This window comes from Ursus americanus, chromosome 6 (genome assembly GCF_024610735.1).
Source record: "Ursus americanus isolate L20-20 chromosome 6, mUrsAme1.1.p, whole genome shotgun sequence".
Taxonomy (NCBI): domain Eukaryota; kingdom Metazoa; phylum Chordata; class Mammalia; order Carnivora; family Ursidae; genus Ursus; species Ursus americanus.
The window spans coordinates 52,051,398-52,075,619 of record NC_142132.1 but is presented as its reverse complement, the minus strand read 5'-3'; the positions used below and the strand labels follow the sequence as shown (position 1 = coordinate 52,075,619).

Genomic DNA, 24,222 nt, shown 5'->3' with positions numbered 1-24,222 from the left:
ATATTTACTTGTTTGCTTGTTTTTTCCTTTGGGATGTAAGTTGCATGAAGACGAAAATTTTCATGTTTTTTTCCCTACTGTACCTGGTGTCTATTAATAGACCCAGGTACATTTGGTACTCACTAAATACACGTTGAATGAAGGGCCTTCAAAACTGTCCTCTCCTATAAGCAAGCAACTTTATAGTAAGAAAAGAGCAGAACCAACCCCATCAAAAAGGAGAATTACAGACCGATATCCCTGATGAATATGGAGCCAAAATTCTCAACAAGATCCTAGCTAATAGGATCCAACAGTACATTAAAAGGATTATCCATCACGACCAGTGGGATTCATCCCTGAGATGCAAGCGTGGTTCAACATTTGCAAATCAATCAGTGTGATAGAACACATTAATAAGAGAAGAGACAAGAATCATATGGTCCTCTCAATTGATGCAGAAAAGCATTTGACAAAATACAGCATCCTTTCCCGATTAAAACCCTTCCGAGTGTAGGGATAAAGGGTACATTCCTCAATTTCATAAAAACCATCCATGAAAAGCCCACAGAGAATATCATTCTCAATGGGGAAAAGCTGAAAGCCTTTCCCTTAAGATCAGGAACACGACAAGGATGCCCACTCTTGCCATTATTGTTCAACATAGGACTAGAAGTCTTTGCAACAGCAATCAGACAACAAAAAGAAATAAAATGTATTCAAATTGGCAAAGAAGTCAAACCATCTCTCTTCGCAGATGATATGATACTTTATGTGGAAAACCCAAAACACTCCATCCCGAATTATTAGAACTCATACAGCAATTCAGTAATGTGGCAGGATACAAAATCAACGCACAGAAATCAGTTGCATTTCTATACACTAACAATGAGACTGAAGAAAGAGAAATTAGGGAATCAATTCCATTTACAATAGCACCAAAAACTGTAAGATATCTCAGAATAAACCTAATCAAAGAGGTAAATGATCTATACTCTAGAAACTACAGAACACTGATGAAAGACATTGAAGAAGACACAAAAAGATGGAAAAACATTCCATGCTTATGGATCGGATGAATAAACATAATTTAAATGTCTATGCTACCCAGAGCAATCTATACTTCCAAAGCCATCCCAATCAAAATACCAATGCCATTTTCCAAAGTGCTGGAACAAACAATCCTAAAGTTCGTGTGGAACCAGAAAAGACCCCAAATCGCCAAGGAAATGTTGAAAAGGAAAAACAAAGCTGGGGGCATCACGTTGCCTGACTTCAAGCTACACTACAAAGCTGTGATCATCAAGACAGCATGGTACTGGCACAAAAACAGATACATAGACCAATGGCACAGAATATAGACTCAGAAATGGACCCTCAACTCTATGGTCGACTAATCTTCGACAAAGCAGGAAAAAACATCCAGTGGAAAAAAGACAGTCTTTTCAATAAATGGTGCTGGGAAAATTGGACAGCTATATACAGAAGAATGAAACTCGACTATTCTCTCACAGCACAAAGATAAACTCTAAATGGATGAAAGACCTCAATGTGAGACAGGAATCCATCAAAATCATAGAGTGAGAAAATAGGCAGTAACCTCTTTGACATCGGCCACAGCAACCTCTTTCATGACATGTCTCCAAAGGCAAGGGGAACTAAAGCAAAAATGAACTTTTGGGACTTCACCAAGATAAAAAGCTTCTGCACAGCAAAGGAAACATTCAACAAAACAAAGAGGCAACCCATGGAATGGGAGAAGATATTTGCAATGACACTTCAGATAGAGGGCTAGTATCTAAGATCTATAAAGAACTTCTCAAACTCAACACCCAAAAACCAAATAATCAAATAAAAAAATGGGCAGAAGATATGAACAGACACTTTTCCAATGAAGACATACAAATGGCTAACAGACACATGAAAAAATGTTCAACATCATTAGCCATCAGGGAAATTCAAATCAAAACCACATTGAGATACCACCTTACGCCAGTTAGAATGGCAAAAATTGACAAGGCAAGAAACAACAAATGTTGGAGAGGATGTGGAGAAAGGGGAACCCTCTTACACTGTTGGTGGGAATGCAAGTTGGTACAGCCACTTTGGAAAACAGTGTGAAGTTTCCTCAAAAAGTTAAAAATAGAGCTACCCTATGACCCAGAAATTGCACTACTGGGTATTTACCCCAAAGATACAGATACAGTGAAAAGAAGGGCCATATGCACCCCAATGTTCATAGCAGCAATGTCCACAATAGCCAAACTGTGGAAAGAGCCAAGATGCCCTTCAACAGATGAATGGATAAAGAAGATGTGGTCCATATAGACAAAAGAATATTACTCAGTCATCAGAAAGGATGATTATACAACATTTGCATCAACCTGGATGGAACTGGAGGAGATTATACTAAGTGAAATAAGTCAAGCAGAGAAAGACAATTATCATATGGTCTCACTTACCTGTGGAACATAAGGAATAGCAGGGAGATCATTAGAAGGAAGGCAAAAATGAAGTGGGGAATAACAGAGGGGCAGATGAACCATGAGAGTCTGTGGACTCTGGGAAACAAACTGAGGGTTTTAGAGAGGAGGGGGGTGGGGGGATGGCCTAGCCCAGTGAAGGGCATTAAGGAGGGCACCTATTGCATGGAGCGCGGGGTGTTAAACACAAACAATGAATCGTGGAACACTACATTAAAAGCTAATGATGACTATGGTGACTAACATATCATCATCATCATCATCATCATCATAAAAAGGAATAGCAGAAAATAAAGACATTCACAAAAGAAAAGAAAAAAAAAAAAGCAGAACCAAAGTAGTTTTGCTGGGAAACTACTTTCAGTCCCATGGAATCCTGCCCTGGTTGATCCAGGGATGCATTCTAACATAAGCTCACACACATTTAGGCACAGCCAGGTCCTTTTAAATTGGCAGAATTTCACGAAATGTTAGAACTAGTTCTAAAATGGGCAGACAGAGACAGAAAGTTTGAAAGTTACCTGAGTTCCTGCCCCAACACTTCTTTCCTCTCCCACAAAATATGCCTTCTGTGTACTACGATGGGTTTAATAACTATCTTTTTGTTATTCAAAAGTGAATCTACTGCTTCTCCAAAGACAAGGTCGGTAGTTTTCTGGTGATGGATTCAGAAGCTCTTAGATTATGCTTTTGACACTCACGGTTAACTTTGCTGTTGGAGGAGATAGCAGCGCGCCTCTGGATTAAACTACAACTCCCAGAGTGCATCTCTAGGTGAGTTCTGGGAAGTGCGGCAAAAGCATGATTACAATCATGGTTAACTTTGGAGGACTTAAGCGCAAGCATGAATACAGAACTACATTTCCCACAATGAATCTCTAGGGGATTGTGGGAAGTGTGGCAGAGACAGCAATGGTCCCTCTTCAGAAGGGAAGCCCTACTTCCCAGTAACGTTTGGAGTTCCCTGGTTTCTGCTGATTCTTGAGGCCAAGGAAGGCACCCTCCCCCAACAGAATTCAGAGTGAGTACAGCGGAGCAGAAAACTGCTGAGGTTCTAAGCGCAGGAGGGATTTTATGGGAAGGCATAATCAAAACTTGAAAAAAACTCTCGGTCACAGCATTTTGTGATTTTCACTTAGTATTTTCCTTCTTTCAGAAACCAGGGAATGGCCAGAGTTTTGCATAATAACTTATGGAATTATCCTTTTAACTAAAGCTAATATTTTTCTGGTACTTTCTTGGAGAGTCATTTAAAAATGGAATTTGCTTACTTTTTGCATTGTGCCTGCATTATTTTTTAATTAAGCGAGGTAACATTTTTTTAGAAAGCAAACCATGAAGCTTCTTAGTGAGACCTTGAAATCTGTATCCCATGGCTCCTCAGTTTTGCGTATTTCCTCATTCCATTGAGGTCCACAGTAATGAATAGACAGACTGAGAAGGGCTCTCTCAAGCACTACCAAACTTCTTGGTAGAAATAACCGCAGAGATTCGAGATGGGCCTTTTCTTCATGCTGTAGTACTTCCAAAGTAATCTTTCTTCTGTTAAGATGAACAGGATGAGAAATGTGGGAATTATTTATTACAGGGGCTTAAGAGATATTGTTAATCTTAACAGCCTTGCCTCCTCATCGAATAGTTTTTGGTAAAAATAATATTATCTTTCATCTCTATCAGTGTTTGTACTTTTCAAAGATATAAATTGTAAATGAATGTTGAAAAATGCTTTCCCATGTATTTCTCATCAAAACATGAATTTTGGAGCGAGATACCCATGGCTATCTGAAACTGCCTCTGTCTAAACTGTGATTTCAGATTAGTTAAAGCTTTATCTTCCTCACTTGTAAAATGGGATAAATTCATTCATTCATCTATCTATATTGTGTTTTACATTGTGATAGAGACAGTGCTAGGTGCTATAGATAGGGGAAGATACAGTCCCAACCCTTAAGGATATTACAGTCTAACAGATCTGAGAATCAGGTATGTGAAAACCTGACATGGTTGTAATACACTTTAGATCCATTTTCTCTCCTTCCTTCCCCTGTGAGAAGTGAGACAGAAACCAAGCTCCGACGAGTTAGGTGACGGCTCCAGATCACAAATTCCGTCAGTGGGAGAGCCCAGAATAAAAGTCCGGAGTCACTTCAGTGCTTCGTTCCCTGTTCCTTCCTCGGTTTGGAGATACACAGAGACACCATAAACAAAACAGAAGGCAGGTCTAAGCTTGTCATCTAACGTAAAATAACGGTGCTAGTATTTTCTTCCAAAATTTATTTCGTGAATAGTGAACTTTTATCCCCAGCATGCCGTTTCAGGAATAAAATACCATAGGAGTTGCCAATTCAAACAAAAACAATTCTGTTTGTAATGTGGATTTGAGTATCATGGCAGGTTTACCAGTTGTTTTCCAACACGTTTGCTGAAGGTGAGCCCTTGAGCCAATACACTTTGAATAAGACATTGCACTGAAGACCCCTAAAAGAGTAAAAAATCACAAACCATTTAGAAAACAGTAACAAATTTTCCCTGCATTAGATTTCTAAATAGTATGGAGTTATAAGAAATTATAGTTTCTTTTTTTTCAAAGATTTTATTTACTTATTTGACAGAGAGAGACAGCCAGCGAGAGAGGGAACACAAGCAGGGGGAGTGGGAGAAGAAGAAGCAGGCTCCCAGCAGAGCAGGGAGCCCGATGCAGGGCTCTATCCCAGGACCCTGGGATCACGCCCTGAGCCAAAGGCAGACGCTTAACGACTGAACCACCCAGGCGCCCCAAGAAATTATATTTTCATTCTAAAAGTAATTTCACCTATCTTCCTCATTGTTAAAAGAGTCTTTTTTTTTCCATAGTGACGTACACAAAGAAAAGCAACACATACAGCAGTTGGTTCCTATAATGTGTTTCTATGATCATATTATGGAAAATGCTGGAAATGTACTATAATATTCTAAAATCTAGGATGGTCAAAACCACGGTAAATAAATGAGCACAGGACATCAAATAGTTTGCAGAAGGGGAACTAGAAATATTAAGTCTCAAAACACTTTCTGTAGTTACCAAAGAAATATAAAATGAAAGTTCTTCTTTTTTTTTTTTTTTAAACCAAACACTACTGAATAAGTGTGGCAATGTGTAGAAAGAGCCATATGATTTTAAACTAAATTTTGTCCCAGTAATTCTACTTTGGGAAACTTAAAGAAAATATCAGCACACAGGTACTTAGTGGTATCTTATTTCTGGTAATTTAAAATCAGAGCAACCTAAATGTCTAAAATCAGGGGAATGTTTAGCAAAATAAGGATGAGTCTACCTGAATGTAGTATTTTGCAGCTAAAAAAATTATATAGCTTATACAAAAACATAGAAGACTGCTTGTGATGTGTTTTATGAAAGCAAGTTGACAAAAATGTGTCCTCTGATTACAACTATAGAGAAGTTGTATATGTGTACAAAGATTAGAAAATACATATTTATGTAACCATATTATGGCTGCCCTCACCATTCTCTTTTCGAGATGTCCTGTAACATAGTTATGTTAATTTTATAATTTAATCTATTTAAAAGAGAAAAATACAGTTAAAACTGATTTTTAAGGAAATCATTTTCTCTTCTTTGACTTTTCAATAATTTCTACACTGTTTTTATATAAGATATGTATAAAAAATATAAAAGGGACCATTTAGAAAAGGAATTAGACTTAATCTTTATCTACTAGGTTTATGACTGTACCAATAAAGGTACAATTCTCAGTTGAAATAAATCTCTTTTCCTCTTGATTGTTAATATTTTTTCAAAGTTACATTAAGAACTTGACTATGTTTTTTACAAGCTCTGTGACCACCATCCCATGAGTCAGTAGACCATGATAATCCACAACTGGCTAAGATTAATTTAGTAACAGAAACTAGGCAAAACATCAGGCAGCCAAGTACAGTGGGCCACACAGATTAGTTGGTAGGTACAGCTCAACCAAACAGCTCTTGGCTCTCAGGATTCAAGGAACTCACCAAAATAATTCCTTTTGGCTCCCTGGGAAAGTAGTGAGGTACTCCTGTTAATGATTTGGTATGTGTACTTCCAGTCACTTTAAAAATACAAATAAATACATATTTAATTTATGTTTACTGATATGTATATGTCCTTTTGTTTTCCTTTTCTTTCTTTCTTTCCTTTTCTTTCTTTCTTTTTTTCTTTTTTTTTTAAGAGAGGGAGAGAAGCCAGGGCAGGCAGAGACAGAGGGAGAGGGGGAGAGAGAATCTTAAGCAGACTCCACGCCCAGTACAGAGACCACTGCGGGGCTCGATGCCACAACCCTGAGGTCATGACCTGAGCCAAAATCAAGAGTTGGATGCTTAATCAGCTAAGCCACCAGGCACCCCATGTCCTTTCCTTTATAAATTAATTAGCTTAACTGACTGAGCCACCCAGGTGCCCCTCTTCTATTCATTTTTAAGAGCTGTATATTATTCCCCTTTATCATACTTTCCAGTTAACATTCCAATACATATCCTTTCCTTCTTAGGATAAATTCCTAGAAGTAGAGTTGCTAGGTGAAAGGGATGTTTATTGTAACATTTTGATAGATATTCCCAAATTGCCCCCTCAAAATATTGTACCAATTTACATTCTCAGAGTTTGTACATGAGACATATACATATGACTTATCCATATAGAAGAAATGTAAATACATTTCTTCCAGTATATCACACATCTTTGGGTTATTAAACTAGGAATTATGCTTTTAATACTCTCCTAGAATGCTCTGTAGCCCACATATCACATGTTGCCTTCTGGAAAAGCTATGTTTGTTTTCTCTCTCCTGCTAGATTCCCTTGACGGTAGGTTTTTCATCCAGTACATTTCTGTGTTCCTTAAAGGACCTTGCATAAAGTCAGTTTTCAATAAACACTTTTTGTTGAATGTCGTTTGCTAAATATATTTTACCCTTGGCTAGGACATAGATTGTAGCCAAAACTGTCCAAGGATTAGTCATCAGTGATTCATAATTATGCAACCAAGAAGTAAGCCTAAACTTTAGATGTTCCTCAGTGATTTGTTTAGTGTCAAAGCTTGCTTCCTTTGGGCACAGTTAAAAGGGTGGTTGGTTATTTAACTGTACTCATTTTCTCGTTTCAGTGGAACTTCTTGACTTTTATTGCCAATGTGAAAATGTACTTTTCATGGGGAACAAAATACTTATTGATATACAATTTAAAAGGAATCACCTTCTGCAGAATGGATTCGTAAGATACAGAACTTTTTTTCTCTCACAATGAGATACACAAAATAGAAAATATCTTAGATTCATGGAGATTTGCACAGGTGCCTTTTGAAATATTTTCTTAATGGCCATGATTTTTATATTTTTCTTATCTATAGAATTCCTCTTAATTTGTTCTCAGAAGGATGTTGGCTTTCATATATTCTGAGAAACTTAGCTCCTTTACTCTGGAGACATTCCTAGTCTTACCTGGTCTTAGAGTAATGCTAGCTGCTGTAACAAACTTCAAAAGTTCAGTTGCTTAATATTGTGGAAGTTTATTTCTCACTCATAAATCCTCCAACGTGGTGGGGGGGTCCTTTGGTTGGCAGGTGGCTTTTGTCCATGTTGTGATTCAAGGATCCAGGCTTTTCCATCTAATGACTCTGCCATTCCAGAGTCTTCTAAGCAGAAGGAGGAAAGAGGACGAAGTCATACCCACTTCTTTTTTTTTAATTTAATTTTAATTTTTTTAAAAAGATTTTATTTATTTATTTGACAGAGATAGAGACAGCCAGCGAGAGAGGGAACACAAGCAGGGGTAGTGGGAGAGGAAGAAGCAGGCTCATAGCAGAGGAGCCTGATGTGGGGCTCGATCCCATAACTCCGGGATCATGCCCTGAGCCGAAGGCAGACACTTAACCACTGTGCCACCCAGGCGCCCCTCTTTTTTTTTTTATTATTTTAAAATTTTTATTTAAAGATTTATTTATTTATTTTAGAGAGAGAGTGTGTGCACACGTGTGCGAATGGGGGGAAGGGCAGAGAGAGAGAGGGAGAGGGAGAATCTCAAGCAGACTCCAAGCCAATGGCAGAGCCCGGTGAGGGGCTTGATCCCACCACCCTGAGATCAGGACCTGAGATGAAACCAAGAGTTGGATGCTGAACCAACTGAGTGACCCAGGCACCCCCTAAGCATACCCATTTCTTAGCTGCTTCTGCCTAGAAGAGATATACATCACTTCCACTCACATTCCATTGTTAAGACCTACTTTTGACCCCGCTTAGATATAAGAGAGGAGAGAAATGTAAACTGTGGCTTAGGAGCTACCTTCTAGCAACAAGTCTACAATACGGAAGGAAGAACATATTTTTTGTGGATAGTAGAGTCTCACAATAACCTATTAGGTAGGCGGAACAGGTTTCAATTTTGTAGATTAGAAAAGAGGTACTGAAAAGTTGAAATCCCACAGCTAGTTAGTAGCACAAATGCAATTTAGAAGCCAGCTCATCTAACTCCTATTTAGTTTCTTTCCTTAATATTAAAAAGTAGTCCTATCCTGGCTTAAAGTATAACCCTCTTGGTGATTCATTACTTTAAATTGTATACTATAACTTTTTCTTTTTAACTCCTCTTTTCTCTAAGGACCTGACAATGTCCCTGTATTGTGGAATTGCTTGCAGGAGAAAATCTTTTTGGTGCTTTAGGCTGCTGTCAACTTATGTCACTAAGACCCGGTGAGTTGTGACCAAACTGAGCTCTGATTATTCTCTTTTGGGCTATTAAATTATAAAATATAAACATCTCAAAATCCTATATTGAGGATTAAGGATACATGATTAAGATCTACATATAAGGATAATCATTGCAAATTATTTATAATTGGAAAAATTCTAAATAAACTAAATTTCCAATAATACCTAAAATATCTGACATACTTAAATATTAAGTTCTATTAAGATAAGAACTTTGTCCTTCCCACTCTGGTAACCCTCATGCATAAAACAATACCCGGGGCATAATAGGCACTGAAGGATTGCTGAATGGATGAATGAACAAGAAGAGAGAAATTAATTAAATGACACCCCTATGACAGAATTAAAAACTATACTGAATAATAATAATTCATGAAGTTTCCTGAAAACAAGGTAGATAATTCTAATTCCCTCACCCCCTCAGAAAGAACTAAACTACCAGTTAAATGTAGAACAGAAAAAAACCAAAACAAACAAAAAACTAACCTACACCAGTACAGGAGGATGGTAAAGGACTTCTTTGTCATGGCCTGGGCAAATTTGAAATCTGTGAATTTGAAATCACTACCCTGTTCTCATAGTTTTGGGGTTTAAATTTGCACCATCTGTATTATGGTCCCCAAACCCCAACCTAAGAAAAGAATGTAAGTAGTAGTCGTAGACTTATGAGACCCCTGGGCACTTTGCAGAAGCAAAGGTAAAACCCCTCTGAAGAGATACACTCACAACCAGGGGCTTCCTACATGAAAAGCTCTGCCAAACATGAGTGCCCAGTCCAGAATTTAAAGGCACACAAGCATACAATATTACATGAACAAAAGAAAACTGAAGTAGTTATATTATTGTAGGTTATTTGAAGTTCTCAGGCTGAGACTCTGAGAATAATAAATGAATTATTGAGCAATTATTGAATGGTCTAAAAATGACCATGTTAAAATGATTTTAAAACAAGTAAAAAAATCATGAGAGAATGAAATTCTACCAATAAAGAACATAACATTAAAAGAATGTTAAAGTGGGGCGCCTGGGTGGCACAGCGGTTAAGCGTCTGCCTTTGGCTCAGGGCGTGATCCCAGGGTCCTGGGATCGAGCCCCACATCAGGCTTCTCCGCTGGGAGCCTGCTTCTTCCTCTCCCACTCCCCCTGTCTGTGTTCCCTCTCTCGCTGGCTGTCTCTCTCTCTGTCAAATAAATAAATAAAAATCTTAAAAAAAAAAAAAAAAGAATGTTAAAGAGGGCGCCTGGATGGCTCAGTTGGTTAAGCGACTGCCTCGGCTCAGGTCATGATCCTGAGTCCCAGGATCAAGTCCCACATTGGGCTCCCTGCTCAGCAGGGGGTCTGCTTCTCCCTCTGACCCTTCCTCCCTCATGCTTTCTCTCTCTCAAATAAACAAAATCTTAAAAAAAAAATTTAAAAAAAAATGTTAAAGAAAAAAAAGGATACAAATTAAAGGATACAAATTCTGAATAAACCTATCTATGTAGTTACACAATAGTTCGAAGAATTCCCAGGTATAAACAGTTATCATCTTTGAATGGTGAGATTCTTGATGATTTCCCTTTTTTGAACAAATTGCTAACTGTATTTTCTGATTTTTATGGGATGACTTTTTATTTTTATAAACAGGAAAATAACAGTTTATGTCTAATAATCTTAGTGTTGTTTCCATGCTATTATAACTAAAGGGGGAAAATGAATTTTTTAAATTAGTGTTCCTGAACAAGAAGGAAAATGTAAAGAACTTTTTGGATCTCAGTTCCAGTTCCTGTGAGGCCCCGGATTTAAGACCTTAACCTGGGTGTTTTTGTAGGTGTTTTGCTTTTTAGGGTCATTAGGGCAAAGCACAGGTTGTACCACTCTTACTGTCCTTTTAGGAAGGCAGCGGTGTTTGTTCTATCATTTATATTTGGTAACTTCTGAGTGGCACATGTCTCTCCTTTGATATGCATTAAGTTTTTGCCCCAGGAAGCGGCAGTGACTTACAGTAAGTTTAAAAATACCATGAGTATTAAAATCTCAGGTTTCTTTGGTCTTGTGTTTATAAAGAGTTCATTGTAACCCCTTTTATCATATAGTCAAAAATAGGTTCTTAAAGATGCCACTGGGGCACATTTATCATTTTGCTTTGTAGTTTCATGTTGCGCTAACTCTGTTAGTGTTACAAAAGCTCCCAGATCCTACAGGAAATATCCATAAATTGTGTTGCCTACTTCAGTGACAAAATCTGCTACAAATCCGAGTCTGTTTGGGGCTTTTAATGAGCAAAAATGGTTATCCCTAAGGCTCCAGAAGGAGAATCTACATTCAGTACCCCCTGAATCATGTGGACCCTGATCTGATTTCCAAAACTCTTGAGGGGATGAACTTAGGTAATCTTTACGAAGGTGCTAGAAAAATCTAGATCTGGATCCAGTACTATTTCTTTTAGAGAAACTAATGATAGGAAGTTGTCTTTTCCACATTTGTATTTTGGCTATTGAAGATATTACACTTATTAAGTAAGTATAGATCAAGTATAGGCTATGCTTTCCCATCAGTGGTCTCTTTGGTAGAGATAAGGAGCTAATGGTGTCCACGTGGGGGACTAGGTGTTGGAAGCATGAATGCATTGAAGATAACATCTGCTCTTTATCATCCCTAGATTGAAAAAGAGTTACTTAAGGTATGGTGTTTGCTCTTTGTCTACAATAATAAAGCCTGCTTCCATCCCTAGGTATTCTGTGGTTGATGTTTTATCACTGTACTTGTTTTCCTTTCACTCCACTGCATGTAAATTCTTGCTTCACAACGTAATATTGGCAAAGTACCTTGAAGTTCAATTCAGTAAATATTTATTACCCTTGAAGTTCAATTCAATAAATATTTATTGAATTGAGCCATTCAATATGCTAATTACTGGAGATATAGAACTAAGGCTGACCCTGCCCTTAAGGAGATCATAGTCTTTCAGGGGAAAGAGCAATTTAGGATATAAATAAAAGGAAATAACTGTGATAAGAGAGGGATGCAAGGACCAAATTCTGACAGATGAATGCTATACAAGTAACTGAGTATGGTTTTAATAATGCTTCGTTTCCAATATACAGGTATTTATTTGAACTGAAGGAAGATGATGATGCGTGTAAAAAAGCTCAGCAGACAGGAGCATTTTATCTCTTTCACAGCCTGGCTCCTTTGCTTCAGAAATCGGGACACCAATACCAGGCCCCCCGGCATAGCCTACTAGGTAAGCCCAAAGAGGACCAGTAGAGTAGACCAGCCTGTGGCATTTAAGCAGAATTTCATCCATATCAAATCCCTGAGAAGGATCCTTCAATTTCAGAGTCCTGATTTTTCAAACTATTTCTACCAATTAATTATTTAGTGTATAAACCTGAATTGCCCAAATATTAGTGATGGTATGAACCACTGTTGCCTTAAACTAGGGGTCAGTGAAACTGCTGTCCAAATTGGAACCCACCGCTTATTTTGTAAATATTGGAACACAGCCACGCTCAATTCACTTACGTATTGTCTGTGGCTGTTTTCGCACTACAGTGGCAGAGCAGAGTGGTTGTGACAGAGAGCCACATGGCTCACAAAGCCGAAAATATTTTGCCAAACCCTGCTTAAACCAGTGATTTCCAGCCTCTGTGGAATTGTACACTGTTCTACTATTAAAGGTTTGCATCATGACTTCATTTCTTCTAGAAGGGTCAAAATTAAAAGTGAGTTAAAATTAATTTGTTTTGGGAACTCTTTTAGGGTATGTAAATAGAGATATCTAAACCCGTGGGATTTGGCATTCAAAGTACTAACTTTCAGTTTCATAGGGTGTCACTATACAATGACTTACTTCTAAATACAAAGCCAGTGAATTTCCTCCATGGGTCAGATATTGAGTACTTGGATAGATCATTTCCAGCAGTGCAGAACAATATCAGGATGCCATCAGAAGGCAATGTTATGTTGTATTATGAACAAATAAATGTCCTTCACGCACAGGACAGATTTTCTCCCTATACAGCACTTGTATTATACAGACTGGGATCTTGGATGAATAGTCTACCCTACCCCACACACGCAACATAATCTGGAGACTAAATTATATGTAACTGATTTGGCTCTAGCATTTTAAGCATGACACTTTTTTTTTCAGCGCCATAATATATTAACTACCATGTATGTTTTGAACTAGGGGATATGCTCCTTTCATGATACAATCTTAGAATACAGTGGTACACAGCAAGAATTCCTTCTTTAGTCTGAACACTTCAGATTGCTGATGGGAAGATGGAGGCCAAGAGACGCTAAGTGATTAGACCAAGATTACATAGCTAATTAGCTGCAGGGCAGTGGCTAGAAGCAGGTATACCTCCTTCAAGCTGAAGTAGATGATTTTCTAGAAGGTTAATATGGCTGTAGTGATTTAATGAAAACCTTTGTTTTCTTCCCTTCTCCTTTTCTGTTTCTTAGAGTTGGAAAGGCTCCTGGCAAAGTTTGGACAGGACACACAAAGAATAGAAGACTCTGTGCTGATTGGATGCTCTGAACAGCATGAAGCATGGTTTGCTCTGGATCTAGTTCTAAATAGCTCCTCTTCCATAAATGGTATAGAATATTATTTCTAATGGGTACTTCCCAGTAGTGCTCAGACTTTGGGATTTCATGTAATCATAAACTTTCAAAGAAAATTTTGTGAATACCAAAGGTTATCAACCTTGTATTTTTTTTTTAAGTTAGGACATTTAAAAAAATACTACCCATCTACTGTCATCATCGTTTAAAAGAAGATACAGAACATTTTAATATTTTCTAAGCGAGGTGTTAGGTACACAGATGTTTATTGTTTTATTCTCTGTACCTTTTATATTTCCTAAATATTTCATAAATGTTTTAAAATTCATGACATCATGCTTATCTCAAATGAATAAACATGTTACCATGTGGTAGCTCAGGGTCTTCAGACCTGCATTTGGGAACCAGTTTGGTGTAAGGCTCATGGTTCCTAATAGGCTTTCCTTCTCTCTTTCCAGGTCTAGTTGTAAATGTAATGATGCTGGAATACAGTGCAGATAGGAGCTTAGAGGTCCCATTTTACCTCTTTTCCAGGGATAGTGTGTGGCTAGTGCAAATATTCTTATTACTCTGAAAAGGATCTTGAGAAATACTATGCTCTGATGTTTCTCATATTTGCCTAAATATAAGAAATCACCAGTGGTTGTTAAAAAATAAAGATTTCTGGGCCCCACTCACCTGCTAGTCAGAATTTCCAGGTAGGGGCTTGAGAGCCTGTATATTTTTTATTTTCCCCAGCTGAGTATTATCAGGCAAGTTTGGGAAACACTGCTCTAACAGGCATACTTGAGAGGGGGCCCCAAGGCAAAGTTTGGTGTTTGTTTCATTTTATCTTCTGCTCTCATTTTCTAGCTTCCTTACAGAAATCAGAAATGGAGACAGAGCTCAAGGGCTCTTTCACTAAGCTGCGGAAGGCTCTCTTTCAGCTGAATACAAAGGATGCCTCCTTGCTGACCACGGTAGATTCTGACCTCTTAGTTCTGCAGGAAACGTAGTAAAGCAGTCTTTATGGGAGAATGCATGCATGCATGCACAAGGCTAGAATGGCACTGCATTTCCTCTGGAGCAGTTGGATCAGTCCTTCCTACAAACCTTGGCAGGAAATGTGCTTAGGGAGATTGCTTATTCTTCTTTCTTTTGCCCTTATTTTTGGCAGGACTGTTTTCTCCTAAGGACGTGCGGATCTATCAGCCTCATGATATTTTTAATGACCCAGAGCATAACATACATCATTATGTTACTTCTATGAGAAATTACTTTGTATTGCTTTAATGACTTATCCTCACAGCTTTAGACTTCACTTGTTAAAGTGCTTTTGTTTGTTCATTTAACTTAAAAAGACATCTCTAAAAATTTTTATTTGCAAAAGAATTCCACCTTTATTGGGGAGGAGTACCTGTTGGGGTGTTACACTACGCTGGAAATATCTTATTTTTAAGTGGGGTCATAAGTACCTGAGGCATTCATTAGAATAGTTTATATATTATATGTATCTTAAATGAATCATAATACATATGAAATATTCTTTCTCTTATTCATATTTCAGATGCTAGAGGAGTATGTCCAGATAATTTCCTTACTTTAAAGTTCAAACAGTTAATAACCATTTAAAGTAGGTGAGCTGGAAAGGGATTGGCATTTCCCTTTGAGTTGCTCTAAATACTAGGCCCAGCACTATTATAGATGAGCTCCACATTCTCTCCAAATGAAATCAGCCTATCTTTGTACTTCTAGGCTCAGGCCCTTCTCCGTTGGCATGATGCTCATCAGTTCTGTAGCAGAAGTGGGCAGCCCACCAAGAAGAATATGGCTGGCAGCAAGCGTGTGTGCCCTTCCAATAAGATCATCTATTATCCACAGGTAAGCACTCCTTTAAAAGGACAGTAATCCAAGAAGACTGTGCGCTAGCCTGTCCTGGGGATAGAAGCCTATACAGTTAAAAGGCTTTCCTTAGTTATCCATTCCTTCATCCCATTAACAGGCCCCAAACCCTAATGTCTAATTTTCCATCCCCTTTTCCTAGATGGCTCCTGTGGTGATCACTCTGGTGTCAGATGGGACTCGATGCCTGCTTGCCCGTCAGAGTTCCTTTCCCAAGGGAATGTATTCTGCCTTGGCAGGTTTTTGTGATATAGGTAAGAAGTTTAGGGCATGTACAGATGACTAGGGGACACAAAAGCTTAACAACAGTAGGTATTTCTTTGTCTTACTGCTGTTGTACTTGGAGTCTCAAGCACACTGTTCCCTGACAAATCAAGAAAACTGCCTTCTAGAATTATAATTTTCCAATATTAGGCAAGTTTTCAAATATATCGCACACCTGAAAGAATTATACAGTTAATACTCACCCATACACTTACCACCTAGATCCTACAATTGTTTTCTTCATTTACTTTATCACATATCTATCCATTCTATCCATCCATCAATCCATTTTATTCTTTGATGCATAGTTTGCAGACATTAGTACACTTCTCCCTAAATATTTCAGTGTGCATTGTATTAATTAGAATTCAATAGATATTTACAGGTTATTTTTTTCTCAGTCTACTGGGGTGAAATTTGCAAAAGGTAAAACATGGCATTAGAATTTTATTAAAGTTGAGGTCAACAGTAGCCTAGTTGTCACTCTCATTTTGCACTCTCAGTAACTAAGTAACTGGTATAAGTATTGTAGTTCAGCACCCAACTCCAGACTTGAGTCCTGCTGTTATAGACACTCAGGGATTTAGGGCTCTCCCAAGAATACTTCATTGAAACTTTGGAGCCAGTTTTGTGCTCCTTTCACAAATAGGCATCTGTATCACCCTTCCTGCTGCAGGGCTGTCCTGAATTAATCTGAGTGCTTATAGGTGAAAGTATGGAAGAGGCTGTCCGGAGAGAAGTTGCAGAAGAGGTGGGCTTGGAGGTGGAAACACTGCAGTACTCTGCATCCCAGCACTGGCCCTTTCCTAACAGCTCACTCATGATTGCTTGTCATGCAACTGTGAAACCAGGGCAGACAGAGGTAAGTTCTGATGCTTCCCTTATGCTGTGATATTTCATTTGCTTCACCCACGTTGGTCAGTAGGCACCTGTCTAGTCCAGCACTGTCTACATTATACAAAGATGTGTAATGTAGGATTTGTTCCCTTAACGAATTTGCAATTTTTAAAGGAAACAATCTCCATGAAAATTCAGAGCGCCCACAAAACTACCATTCTCCTTTGTATGTATCTCAGTCATGTGACAATTTATTTTTCAGCGGGACTTAACAGAGCGTCTTGAAAAGAGTAGGCACACAATAAATATATCAAATTAAATGACTGATTTCAGGATTGGTCTTATCGCGCAAGTCTGTTAGGATGCTGGGGACCGATTATATAAAATCATAGGAACTTCCGGTTGAAAGGGATTTAGACGTTGTCTTATCCAACCTCATCTTGCTTTTGTGTAGCATCCGTGATAGATGGCATTGTGGTCCCTACCTGCCAAAGTCTATTGTGTTTTGGTTTGCATAGAATTAATCATTTCTCATCTGTCTCAGCTTCCTATGGATGCAATGTGCATTGCAAAGATACTATGCCTTTGATAATCATTAATTATCCCTTATCTTTTAGAGAAGAATAACTTTCTTTTCTTTTTAAATTGAAAGTTAATCAAGAATTATTTATATATTACACCTTACTGTTAACCACTCTTTAGTATTTCAGTATTTGTGCTTCCAGGATTTTTAAAAATGCACTTTTTTCTTTTACACTATTTAAAATATATATTTAACTCTCACCTTTTAATTATGCCTCTTTTGCTTCTGCGCAGTATCTAAAACTGATTATCTCCCAGCCTGTAGATCCCAGGTATTGCTCAGTTCTGGGAACATCTTCTCACCTTTGGCCAGAGTATTCTAAATTTTGTAGCTCCTAACCTTACATTCTGTTTTTCTTTATGTCTTTTAGATCCAGGTGAACTTGAAAGAACTAGAGGCAGCTGGCTGGTTCAGTCATGATGAGGTGGCCACAGCCCTGAGGAAAAACAATCCATATACTCAGCAACAGAATGGGACATTCTGGTTGCCCCCCAAGTTAGCCATTGCCCACCAACTGATTAAGGAGTGGGTGGAAAAGCCGTCCTGCTCTCCCCTGCCCGCTTAGCTGAGCTTGAGCCACCTAGATCCCCTCTCAGTATCCTGGAAGGGCATAAGAGTGATCAGTTGATAAAGGGGAGGTGACCAAAGGCATCTCCAGGCCAATTTCGTACTAAGGCAGAGTGGGAGGTGACTCTACAGCAGGATGCCTCTAATAGCAGTGTTAAGGAAGTTCCTATTCATAGGCGATCGAAATGCCAAACTGATAATGATCATTGTCAAAATCAGAGGGAATTTTGAAGCATTAGTTTGGACATAGGCCCCCGTACACCCATTTTCACTGAGGTCTTGGAAGCAAACATCTTTTGGCATGTATCTTGTTAATGCAAAGTTTACACTAACTGCCAGAATGTGCCTGGTATAATTTTAATTTTATCTTAGTATTGAAGATATGTAGCAAATCTCAACCCACTCCTGAGTTACTTTTCATCCTCACGGAATTAAGAAAAGTTGCACAGTGTAACATTAAAAAATTCGTGTACAGGTAGTTATTTTGTACATGGTATTTAAATAAAAGTCATATTTCTTTAAGTCATCTGAAGGGATGAAGAAAGTGGGAGCCAAGGTCTTCCTCAGGGTATCTGTAATCAATCAGAGGCAGTGATGTTCTGCTGAGGTAACTGCATCCCAGCAGGGCTTAAGACAACTAAGTCCTTTGTCGTTACTTGCTCAGCTTGTGACCCAAGGAAAAGATGATCACTTTGCCATCTCTGATTTCCTAAATATAAAATGGTCACTGCCATTTGCATACTGTTAAGTGTTGTAACTTCAGCTGAGGGATTAGTGAGGGTGAACCGTTTCTTGTTTTATGGGATAAACTAAATTTAGGATTGCTCATCATTCATATATGTCATTCTATACCTTCCTTGTCATAGGGGAGAATTTATCTGGAGGAAATAAACTAAATTTCCATACCTTTGTTCAGAAGTATTTTTCTGTCTTATGAAGTGAGGAAATTGTACAAAGAATCTGGGGCAGGGGGTAGAGAGGAAGAAAAGGAATCTATTTTTATGATAAACATTTAAGTCCAGGTTCCAAGTGTGGAACAACTGAAGCGACGTGCAGAAGAAATATTGTTAGAAGTCTATTTAAAAAGAGGAATGGCTGGGAAAGAGTTGTATCTTCGGATGATTTCAGGCACTAATTTGTGATAAAAGACACAAATGCCAGAGATCCTAAGATTATTCACACGTTAGTCTACAGGACTAAGCAAAAGAGATTCTAGAACTAGGCAAGATGAAGTGCTGAATTTGCCTTTGATCCCAAAAGGTCACTGCTTTTGCCATTACCGGCATATCATCAGTGCTTTGGGGAAATCAAAGTGCCTTCATCAGGAAATGTTGAGGGATAGTATGTGATGGGACTTGATTGTCCTGTTAGGTTGGCAGCTTGCCCTGGCCTGAACTGAACCCAGCACGTAGAAGGGAAAAGCACTCTCGAAAGAGAGGTCCTGAGATTTCTTCATATCTTGCAGTTAGAAGAAAACAGTTCAGGGTCCATGTGTATTACCATCTCCCAATCTTTTCTATCTCTCTGTGGGTGTGTTTGTGAGCACATGTGTACACATCCCCAATCTGAAAATACTGATAGAAAGGGGAGTGTGCAGGATTCCTGGTTATGAGTTTCTCAAACTTACCATGGAGTAACTGTTTGCTTTTGGATTAATGTGTTGTTTTGTAAAAGAAAAGATGAGAGAGGCTAATAGAGGAGCTGTGACATTGAACTTTGTTTCCTGGCAGTGAGTGGGAAGAGGGCTTTGCTTCTTAGAACTCCAAGGACATCTGAAAGCTGAGGCAAAAGAGGGCAGGGTTGAGGTACTGAAAATAACAGATAATAAAAGGAACTTTGGTACAGGGCCTACCTAGCTGGACAATATTCATGTGGGAATGAGTGATGAAGGTGCTAAGGATAAAAAGAGCCCACTCGGTCCATGAAGCAGAAGGGCAAAAACAGGTAAAACATTAAAACAAATGTATTTGTCACCAGAGTGAGCCTGGCTAAAGGTCAATTCTGGTAAATGGAATAAAAAAGCAACTCATTCATTTCTCATTTTTGCCTATCACCCTCCTTTTTCTTCCTTTAATCCTCAATAAAGATAAACTTTATGTTCTAAACATGGGAGTGTGTAAATCTCCTCTCAGGGGCTGCCCAGGGGCTTGATTTTTCTCTCTTCTGCTGACTTCAAAACCCTGTATGTACCTCAGCTGAGATCACCAAGACTTATGCAGAATGGACATTTGGGGCTCACAGAGGAGAAGTTAGCCTGTGAAACTTGTACTGAAGAAACATTTTTACTAAATGAGTCATTTAAACTAGACAAGAGCACAGTGAGACTCAATATTTATTTAAGAAGAAAAAGAGAGGCTAGGTGTGCTGGCTAATCTTGCGTCGGCTTACTTGTGGGTCTGTGATCAGTGTTATCAGGCAGCTGTACTCCCATGCTTTGTAAAAGGTTAGACGCAGGTCCTGCCAGTCCAGCTTGGGAACTATAGGATTCCAGTATATTTGAAACCAGGTTCAGGTCTACATCCACTGGTGTCATAACGGATCCTCCTGCACCAGAATCTTCCTCATCTGAACTAATATTGGTAGTCTGGGATAGAGGTTCCTTATTGGAGAGAAAAAATCATGGGATAATAGGCCATTAGGTTAGACGGTAGTTACAATAAAAACTAATACCAATGTAAAACTCTATTCTAAATTAAAAAGGAAATTTCTTATCCTTAATGATAAAAAATAAAAAGTCTAATAAACTTCACAATTTAACACACGTATTAGAATTTGGTTCCGAAGATTTTAACACACTTCTTTCTAGGAAAAGTTTCCTATAAATTGGGTTTCTTCCCTATTTTGAAACAGCCCAAGGGAGATAACCAAGATTAAGGCGATATATTTATAGCTTGCCTAAGAGTTTTAAAAGAGATATACAAATATGAACATTATAAAAAAAAAGAGAATCTAATTTTTTCTCTAAGTAAAAAAATTTCCTTTTTTTCCCCCCAATGAAAAAACAAAGTAAAAACCCGAGGCTCTGTGGAGTCCAACTACAAAGATTCCGAACTATTACTTGAACCTCTCTGGTTTCACAGGTTGAGGAAAGGATTTGAAAGACTATAGCTTGACTTATAGGCCTTAGTATCTTTGCCATTTAAAGTACAGTCCATGAGTCAGCAGCATGCTGATCCCGGCACTGCTTGCGAGCCTGTTAGACATGTAAGATCTCAGGCTTCACCCTAGACCAACTTAACCACAATCTACATTTTATTTTCTATGTATTTTTTTTTAACTTCACTTTTTTTTTTTTTAAAGATTTTATTTATTTGAGAGACAGAGCAGCAGGGGAGGGGGAAAGGGAGAAGCAGACTCCCTGCTGAGCAGGGAGCGCGATGCGGGGCTTGATTCGGGGCCCGATTCAGGGCCCAGGGATCACGGACCGAGCCGAAGGCAGATGCTTAATGGACTGAACCACCCAGGCGCCCCTTTACTTCACTTTTACTTAGATCTTTAGATGGCTCATATACATATTAATATTTTAGAAACACTGCTTTAGATAAATTTAACATATGGTTTCTTGGTTTCTATTAGGTTTGGGCAATACTGGAAATGATTATAGTTTAAATGTGGTTTAGATGATCAAAGCAAGGTGAATAATACTCATTAAGGGCCTTATTATGGATTTCACTGTTGTCTCACTTAGTTCTCGTATTAATTCTACAACATAAGGATTACTGGTTAATGGATATATATTCATAGTGGATGGCTGAGCTGGATTTCAAACCCTAATCCCCAAGACTTCAGGGTCCACTCTCTTTCACAATGTCTCTTAGGTCCAGGTTAGACACTGCTGGTATAAAAACTAGGATAAAAAAATAAGTGGAAGATGAATTCTTAATTTGGTTTTAAATTAAGAAAACACAGAACAAACACTATTAAGACTTGAAAATTATTTGGATATTTAAGATCTTTCTGTTTTTAAAGTCCGTGTAAGCTGTTAGTAGTAGAATGTAACCACAAACTAGTCTGACCACATCGCGTGACTTTTTATTTTAAATCCTAAGGGATGGCGTAGAATAAGTAACATAATTCACCTTATATTTAGGAGAACAAAGCTAATTATCCTTTATCCTATTAGTTACGGAAACATTAGCAATCTTACATTATTTCAAATAAAAAAAATCAAATTCATCACCAGAAAGGATAACAAATCAAAACGAGAAAAAAAAAAAAAGAAAAACAAAGATAAAATATAGTTTTAGCTCTCCTTCATAGTATTAGGATATCCAGATGGGGGAAAAGGTTAAGCACACACGTACCATTTGCTTCTGGGTGGTGAAACTTTTGCCAATGCTGGTATGTGCCAATTCCTGGTCCATCTGGGCCATGTATGACTTGAGATTATGAAGAGTTCCTTTTACAGATGCCTCTTCCCCAGACTCCTGTGTTTTAAGATCCAAGTCATCATCACTGTCTAAATATTCAAAGTCTTCCTCGTCCAGATCATCGGAGTCTGATTCATGAGGACTTGGCCCTACACAGACCCCAACAGAGAAAAAGCCACATGGTAATTTTTTCTTGAGTGATTATACCTCTCAAAAGAGTTAAATATTACCTGCAGAAAAGGACCAATATACAGGGGTAAATTACTTCATAAGAATCCCTTCCGGAAAATGGTACTGCGGGCAGATATTTGCAGAAAAGTACACAGGTCAAGCTGAAAAATGTAGCTTTTTTTTTTATTATGAATTTGATCACTAAAATTTTTTTTAAAGATTTTATGTATTTATTTGACGGAGAGAGAGAGACAGCCAGCGAGAGAGGGAACATAGACAGGGGGAGTGGGAGAGGAAGAAGCAGGCTCCCAGCGGAGGAGCCCGATGTGGGGCTCAATCCCAGAATGATGGGATCATGCCCTGAGCCAAAGGCAGACGCTTAACAACTGAGCCACCCAGGCGCCCCATGATTACTAAAATTTTTTACTTAAAAAATTTAAAAGCTACAGTATACATGAATATATTTTGATATAAATATTCAAGCCATAAGAAGTTATTATTGTCTCACATCTCACTCTCTTCCCAGAGTTAAGCATCTTTTAACAGTTTGGTGGGTACCTAAGCCTTTATGCAGTTCTGTACATATGTATAAAAACATAAGCGTTTTTTTTTAAAGATTTTATTTATTTATTTGAGAGAGAAAGAGAGCAAGTGAGAATACAAGCTTGGGGGGAGGAGTGGCAGAGGGAGAGGCAGACTCCCCACGGAGCAGGGAGCCCGACGTGGGGCTTGATCCCAAGACCCTGGACCATGACCTGAGCTGAAGGCAGACACTTAACTGACTGAACTACCCAGTCACCCCAAGGGTGTTTTTTAAATATATAAATACATATTGAACCATGGTTTGCTCTTCCACTTATTTATATGTCTTGGAAGTCCTTCTTTGTGAAAAACATATAGATGGACCTCATTCTTTCTTAAGATTGCACAATATTTCATAATATGGTTGTACTATAATTTATTTAACCATTTCCTTCTCCATGGACATTTAGGACATTCCAATTTTTTGCTACTACAATGCTGTAATCACCATCTTGGCACATATGTGTCTTTTTCGAAGAGAAGATTCCTGGAAATGAAATTATAAGTCAAAGGTTATGAACTTTCTAGAGTACCAAACCACCCTGTGAAAGACAACTTACATTTCCACGCTCATGGTTTGACAGTACCCATTTCTTCAACCCATGAGAAAACTGGGTATTGTCAATCTTTTAAGTCTTTGCCAATACAGTAGGCAAAAAAATAAAGTTCTTATTTTGTATTGTGTATTTACTTACTAGAAACAGTTAAGTATTTTCAAATATTTGTCTATATTTCTTCTTCAAGGCATTGCCTGTTTATATCCTTTGTTGATTTTTTAAATTGGGCTATTTGTCTTTTTATTACTAGTGTTAAGTACAGTAAGTCTAAAAAAGAAAAAACAGTATAACATGGAAGCCAAGGTAAAACTGTATCTAGCCATACAGCACTCACTCATTCAACAAATATTCAATGAGCAGTGACTATCTTAGGCACTGAGCTAAGAAGCAATTCAAAATCATTAAGAGAAAGCAAATACTTTGACTTCCAAGAGACCCAATGCTCTAGTACTCTAGCAATAGCCTTGCTACTTAGTTTCAAAATGAAAATAAACATCATACTGTAACTTACCTAAAATCTTGTCAAAATAATTAAGAAAAGAATCTGCATCAAAAGTGATTGGAGCTTCAGAAGGTTCTCTGTAAGATTAAAGGAAAAAGACCATTTATCTTGAACACAACTCTCTGGAACTTTTTTTTTTTTTTTAAAGC

At 38.1% G+C, this 24,222-nt stretch overlaps 2 protein-coding genes across 14 annotated transcripts in view; one reads left to right on the top strand and one right to left on the bottom strand.

The window, feature by feature from the left end:
- Positions 1 to 2,776: 2,776 nt before the first annotated feature.
- The window catches only part of ECD (ecdysoneless cell cycle regulator), a 44,671-nt gene continuing 23,225 nt past the window's right edge, over positions 2,777 to 24,222 (bottom strand). For 2 of the 9 annotated variants that reach the window (XR_015724829.1, XR_015724828.1), the window contains exons 12-17: positions 24,083 to 24,150; positions 22,196 to 22,410; positions 20,280 to 20,490; positions 16,108 to 17,760; positions 7,937 to 8,130; positions 5,545 to 6,550 (exon numbers count right to left, since the gene is read on the bottom strand). Coding sequence is in view for 3 of the 9 variants with exons in the window: in XM_087863041.1 (XP_087719167.1) it covers positions 15,632 to 15,687; positions 20,280 to 20,490; positions 22,196 to 22,410; positions 24,083 to 24,150 (550 nt within the window). In the remaining 6 variants the exon portion in view is untranslated. Of the gene's footprint in view, positions 4,941 to 5,544; positions 6,551 to 7,936; positions 8,131 to 15,616; positions 15,688 to 16,107; positions 17,761 to 20,205; positions 20,491 to 22,195; positions 22,411 to 23,368; positions 23,502 to 24,082; positions 24,151 to 24,222 lie in introns of those variants that run through there. The other 7 variants (XR_015724824.1, XR_015724825.1, XR_015724826.1 and 4 more) reach the window with 7 other exon arrangements.
- Positions 3,351 to 24,220, top strand: NUDT13 (nudix hydrolase 13). 5 transcript variants are annotated; one of them, XM_045783514.2, is made up of 10 exons: positions 3,358 to 3,483; positions 7,603 to 7,709; positions 9,093 to 9,184; positions 12,289 to 12,428; positions 13,658 to 13,792; positions 14,612 to 14,718; positions 15,494 to 15,619; positions 15,783 to 15,894; positions 16,612 to 16,766; positions 17,695 to 24,220. In XM_045783514.2, coding segments are annotated over exons 1-10 (1,170 nt in total). In that variant the 5' UTR covers positions 3,358 to 3,482; the 3' UTR covers positions 17,890 to 24,220. The 5 variants fall into 5 exon arrangements, with proteins under 5 accessions (XP_045639471.1, XP_045639470.1, XP_045639473.1 ...); XM_045783515.2 differs by lacking the exon at positions 7,603 to 7,709 and having other exon boundaries at positions 3,351 to 3,483; positions 17,695 to 18,801; XM_045783517.2 differs by lacking the exons at positions 7,603 to 7,709; positions 9,093 to 9,184 and adding an exon at positions 12,740 to 12,909 and having other exon boundaries at positions 3,364 to 3,483; positions 17,695 to 18,801.

Excerpts from the sequence above, each read along its gene's own strand:
- NUDT13 (XM_045783514.2), top strand. Across the intron at positions 12,429-13,657 it reads CCCCCGGCATAGCCTACTAG|AGTTGGAAAGGCTCCTGGCA; the intron begins GTAAGCCCAAAG and ends TCTGTTTCTTAG. Across the intron at positions 15,895-16,611 it reads GGCAGGTTTTTGTGATATAG|GTGAAAGTATGGAAGAGGCT; the intron begins GTAAGAAGTTTA and ends GAGTGCTTATAG.